The 6152-nt window shown below is 45.1% G+C and overlaps 1 protein-coding gene across 1 annotated transcript; it reads right to left on the reverse strand.

Moving 5' to 3' along the window:
* Positions 1-252: 252 nt before the first annotated feature.
* LOC106750742 (SAGA-associated factor 29 homolog) lies at positions 253-3455 on the reverse strand. Its single transcript, XM_014631274.1, has 2 exons — positions 3216-3455; positions 253-2926 (listed from the first exon to the last, which is right to left on the reverse strand). The coding sequence occupies exon 2, from the start codon at positions 2680-2682 to the stop codon at positions 1795-1797; it is 888 nt and encodes a 295-aa protein (XP_014486760.1). The 5' UTR covers positions 2683-2926; positions 3216-3455; the 3' UTR covers positions 253-1794.
* Positions 3456-6152: the final 2697 nt, after the last annotated feature.

Consider the following 6152-nt stretch of genomic DNA (forward strand, 5'->3'; position numbering starts at 1 on the left):
TTAGAGAAACTACGTGGAGTAGATACAATCGGTCGTTACAACTTTCGCGGCGAGGCGTATAAAAGCCATTACGCAGGCCAGATAATTTCTATTATTACGAGAATCGTGCGGAAGATAGCGGAAAGTTTCCCTGAGATATGCCGAATAATAGCTCTATCTTACGTGCATTTGTACGTCATTCGATACCGAGAGAACGGTTGCACACATATATGCGTATATACATAGTTTATTTATAAAGTCCTCTATTTCCCTTCAAAGTTTGTCGCTCTAATTTGTTAACACCCTATATGTATATGCGTACTTTTTTTCTTTTTCGTTTTCCACTTTATTTATCGAATTGCTTACACAGAAAAATGGAACACAATCGTGCACATGCGACGTGTAGGTTTCTTCTGCAATGAACACACTCTACAAAGGCTATTCAAAAGCCCGTGTGTTTTCTCTCGGTCCTTAATTATTACGCACAATATTTCGCTCGTGCGACAGATCCAGCCCCGCTTTTCAATAAAAGCTCCCGGTACGCGTTATTCAACGAGCTCCATCCGAACGACCACCAGAAATCAATGAAAAATTTCCAGGATTAATTTCGAGGAAAATGGCGCAAACACCATGTCCGCAACGTGTGCTGAATCAAAGTACTTTTTTATGACTCCCCTGATGCGGGGGTAGTTAAGTTAAATAATGAATGAGGATTGGCTAGCTGGGCCGGTCTGCTGGGGGTTCGGCTCGGGATACCGGAGTTGCTTTGATGTCTGGCGGCAGCCGCCGATTATGGAATCAATTATTGCGCGGTACTCCCTCTCTTTCGTCCTCTATCTTTTTCGAACTGCTCTCGTACTCGCGGCTTCGGGCTTCCGCTCTCGCTTTATTTCGCTCTCTCTCTCACACACCCACTCACTCATTCTATCTATCTCTATTTCCCTCCCTTTACCTTCCCTTTATCCCCTTTTCTCATTCTACCCATCTCTGTCTCGCGTTCGTGACGTGGGCGCGTGGAGGAAAAGATTTATTCCGTATAGGAAGAAATTACTCGGACAGTCACGGAGAACCGATTCCGCGAAAGGTCAGCGGAGCCCAGGTTCAGGTCCTCCACCCGCGTACATAAGGATACCGCTATTATCGTCCTATAATCTACGTCAATTACCCAGATGACGGACAGCACCGCGGAAATGGGATCTTAACTGTCAGTACGTGCCTATTTTTCTCGGCTAACGCTCGGAATTAATCCTAACGACAGTCTGCGCGATAAGACCATTGCGTTGATTTATCGCAATCATTGAGAGCAGTTGTACGCGAGCTCGTTAATATAATTTCTGAGGAGCCCGATTGATAATTTATTATTTACGCTTTTAGGTAAATGTATTATCATGTACCTTTATTTAGATTAATATAATTAACGCTGGGATCAAAGGTTTGTGGCGTCAAAGAAATTTCATCGGAATTTTAAGAAAAATCCTTGTATATTACATACGCAAATCGTCGTCGTCGATAACGTCATTGTTTCCTTACAATCTATCAGTCTAACTTAGCCTGTACACTGCACTGATAGAAAATTATAGTTACTTTTAATCCAACTATACCTTTTTTTATTCTAAGCGCAAAAATAGTAGTAACAATATGCATGTAAAGTTATTATCACTGGCGCTAATACTTACTAGAAAAACTGGTTCTACTGACTATTTTTGTGGTTAACATAAGAAAAGAATATTATCGGGGCCGGAAATAATTATAATTTTCTATCAATGTGCGAAGAGTTACTTATAACGGTTCGCAAATAATACTGTTCATCGACAATTAGCTCTTGTTCTTCTTGCCCTCTTTGATGGAGATCACAAAGCGCTGTGCAACATTGAACGGCGGCGAGTAGCCGTCACTATACTCGACGTCCTCAAACAGCATCTGGTATTCCTCCGCGGCAGTGGTCGGCAGTTGAATCACGATCGCCTTGTAAAAGCAGGTCGTTTGCGGGTACAAGGCCATTACGACGGAGCCTTTCGGAAATAAGGCGTGCGGGTCGGTCTCGGGGTTCGCTCTCATCAGTGGTAACGGCACCACTCGTCTTCGCGACAACGTATGACGGACCTTCTGCTCCTCGTCGATATCGTCGACCTCGTACTTGTTCGTGGCGGGATTGAATTGCACAACCTCCGCGAGTATCCAGTTCTCCTCGTCTTGATCGGAACCCGGTTTGGCCAAGGCGGCTACCATGTCGCCCATCTTCGCGATGTACGACGGTTCGGCTGGTATTGCGCCGCACAGAGGCGGAGGCTTGGCACCGGGCGTCTTCCCCACGTAAAGAGGCAAGGTCTGGGCGGTACTCAGCAACATCTTCATCAGCGCACCGCGTCTGGTGGTCTCCTTGTTGCCGGTGTTCTTCAACTGAATGCGAAATTCGTTCCTTATGACGCGTATCTCGTTGATCTTGTCGAGGGTCTTGCGCAGCACGTCCTCTTCCTGCTGGGCGTCGGCTATCGCGGCGTTGTACAAGTTCTTCAGTTTCTGCTGATAATAAAGGGACACCTTGTCGTCCGGCGTGACCTTCTCGTGGGTCTTCATGATATTGTTCAGGTTGAACTCGGAGCGATTGCGGTGCACGTCTATCTCGCGCAAGAGATTGTAAATGCTGGAGAGGCGCTCATTTATCTGCTGGCTCACTATCGCGTCCGTTAACGTGAACGGCATTGTGAGAAATATGAAAATCACAAGTCTTGCGACAATACGACAGTCTTTCGATACTAATCGCAATCGTTCAAGCGGTCATCTATAAAGCGCACTGTAAGTCTGTTCTTTCCTTCTTTCTCTTTTATTTAAATCTCTTTCTTTTTTACGGGTCTTTTAGTTAAGTTTTATTGTTTGGTTAGGTGATATTGCAGTGTATAAATTTAATCCTAATTGGTCGATTTCCCCAGTACTATGAATCGTTTTTCTGCAACAAAATAATCGCTTTCTGGGCTATCGGCATTCCAAAGTTTCGTCGTTACCTCATTGTTATTTTAAAATTGATTTAATCTAACAAATATATATTATTGGTATCTCAGATGTCTAGATTTAGGAATATAAAAGTTACGTCGGATAGAGTTTTCAGTTTCTCGCGTTTGAACACGTGCGGTTGTGATTAAATTTCGCGACCCGTCATTCGCGTACTACCCGTTCTGCAGTACTCGCCCCAATATGGCCGACGCTGAACACGTTGGTGACTGGGTCGATATACGTACCCGCTTTTCGCGAGCTATTGTGTATCCCTTCTCGGACGAATTCTCGGTGGATCTCGTTCCGGCTCGAGAGTGAGGCCTTGGTGGAACCGTTCCAGACACCGGTAGCTTGACGTGAGCCTCTCTAACGCGAAGTTTCATGCGGCACTAACCGTTCCCTCATGTTACCCGATCGACCGTAGACGCGCATCTGCGTCATACTGCTTCCCCCACTACCGCTCTCGCAGTCGGTCGTTACGGCTCTCTACCAAGGCGATGCTGCCATCTCACGACCGCGTTCGGAAACGATGTGACGGCGATAGTATTGTCCGTAACGGTACGCCGAGTCGCTGCTGCTCAATGCCGCGCCGGTTCAACCAGTCAAAATGGGATGTATTTTCCTCGTATAAAGAAACAAATCGCCGCGGGCGATTCTGTTCTCCTTTCCTTTAGATTGCGCCTCGGTGTTTGGTCTGATAACACAAGTGAACGGCGTATTTGAGTCTTACTAGTCGAATTTACCTCTGCGTTTGAAATGCTCCAACCGGCAAAACCCTCAATGTACAGGGACGATCTTTTGTACATTAGTAGAAAATTATATTAGTTTCGCCGTCAAACATAACATTTAATCACGAAAATAATCGGGGGAACCATTTTTCTAATAAATGTTACTATAATGTCAACGATAACAACGTTTTATAGTCTTATATGTATGTTGCTACTGCTATAAAATATGTTTAGCGCTAAAACTTACTATAATTTTTTTTATTCCTCAAGAATGTTAATTTACTAGATATTTTGTTTTTATTCAATACGCTCAAAAGTTACGAATTTTTTTCCTTCGAATAGGAAAATTGTATGTTTCTCTTCTGCGTTCTCCTCAGAGAAAAAAATTATAAACACTGAAGATTAAACAATATTTATAATCGAAAGTAGAGACCTGAAATAATGTCAAAACATTGTTCTCCGATTTGTTTACTTACAGCTAGCGAGAGAAGTGATTCTGTCCGCAAATGGCCCACAAATAACGCGGAAAACAAATAACGGTAGCGGAAAGCAGCGAATTATCCCGGGGGGAGTTAATTAATTGATGTATTTTTAATATTTTATCATTTTACTTATCGCTACATATTATTTTATTAAAGAAAGACTGGAAATATACTGGTAGTTTATATTTGCTCATGTTCACACTTAGTCGCAATGATTCGTGTCGCACTGTTACGCCTATAATAAGATTATACCTGAGATATTCCATTAAATGTGCGAGCCAACGTGATCAGCCGCCCTATCGTGAGGTATGTGCGCGTTTGAATGATGAAGTCGTTTCGATACGCGAAAAATGGCTGTGTGCGGATAATTTTTCTCGGGGGGAACTCGTTCCTCGATCCAATCATACATCGTATCGCATAGACGGGTTGGTTGCGGGCGGGGAGGCATAACATTGAATGTGGCGTGTATCATCGCTAACAACCAACAGGTTAACCGCGCTAACAGCATCGATAGCACCGCAGAATGCCATAACTCATTCAAAGGTAGGGCTTGGGAAAACTGAATCTAATCTTCTGATTAAACGCGTACTTCCGCGCGGCGCCGACCGTCCGTTTTTGCACGCGGCCAAATTCCCCGAATTGAATAACAACCGGTCGCGATTTAACAACGGAGTGACGAAACGCACAATCGGGACGGTCCGAGAAAACGACTCGATTTTTCATCGCTCCGATCGTTCAAGCCGACTGTTGAAACCGCCGAAGCGCGATATTTAAGCGCACCCCCGCTCTTTTCCGTTCTTTCTCAATTTATTCTTTCAATCCGTCATAAAAGCACAGCAATTGCCGCCGACATTTCGGCGGCACTACGCGGATCGGGGACAGAGAAGGCATCCACCGGACGCGATAGCAATCCACCGATTATTCCCGCCGATCGTTCCGAGCGTTTCGACGAGCGACGTTTGAAGTAGCATCCGTTTCGATCAATCGCGGCGATTCCGCCGTGAAAACGCGCGTCGCTCCCAGATACGCGCATATCGCATATCGGCGCGAGGTGTGCGTTGTCGTTGCTGCTGCAGCAGTGCATCGTGCGCGCATCGGACGCGCCGTGCATCATCGCTAACGGCCGGTTAACCGCGCTAACAGTGCGCCGATAACGCACCGAGAAACGCCGCATCGCACGCGTGCAACTCCCGTGGACCGCGACTGCCTTGCCACTCGAGGGCACGCGTCTATATATTTACTTCGCGCACACCTGCCGATATACACGCACTCGCCGTAAACGTACCTGACCGCGCGACGGCTACGACGTCCGGCCTCTTACGAACTCCGTGACCTGTCCACCGCAATTGAGATACACGTGTCATGCGTACCGCATCGTCGCGAAATCGAGATTTTCTCGACGTCAAAAAGTAACATGTCACCGAAGTAGATAGATTAATTTAGCATATATTTGTGTTCGCTTAAACATATTCCCCGCGTTAAAGTGACAGAGAATTTCAGTGAGCCGCGATGTTTTCAACACAAAATTCTTTATTGTAAGAACGGCGTCATTTGGAAAATATCCTTCCTTCCGTCCGATATTTCTTCTCTTAAATCAGAAAGATTATTCCTGAACGAACAAAAGTCATACTTTCAGCAGAGCTATATGGAATTTCGTCGTGTAGGAATTTATGCTTGCTTCGTGCGAGTTTTATCTTCATGTAAGATTACGAATTTTTGCTTGTACATGAAAATATGAGACTTGAATTGATATCAATTTTTCTTCCGTATATCGAGCGCCAAATATTCCCGATTATCGAGCGAAAACGACGTTAACTCGTATAAGAAAAGCAGAACTAGGAATGAAAAGGTCGTACTTAGCATTCGCTGTACGCGGAGAACAGAGTTGCTGCTACGTTCCGAGCGTCGTTCCGTACGTACGTGAATGATACGTGCGATCGGATGCATTAATGTTGTCCGGTGTGCCCGCATT

This window comes from Dinoponera quadriceps, unplaced genomic scaffold (genome assembly GCF_001313825.1).
Source record: "Dinoponera quadriceps isolate SergipeBrazil2010 unplaced genomic scaffold, ASM131382v1 scaffold5021, whole genome shotgun sequence".
NCBI lineage: Eukaryota > Metazoa > Arthropoda > Insecta > Hymenoptera > Formicidae > Dinoponera > Dinoponera quadriceps.

What these genes read in the sequence shown, in the direction of transcription:
- LOC106750742 (XM_014631274.1), bottom strand. Translation starts at nt 2,682, where the DNA reads ATGCCGTTCACGTTAACGGACGCGATAGTGAGCCAGCAGATAAATGAG.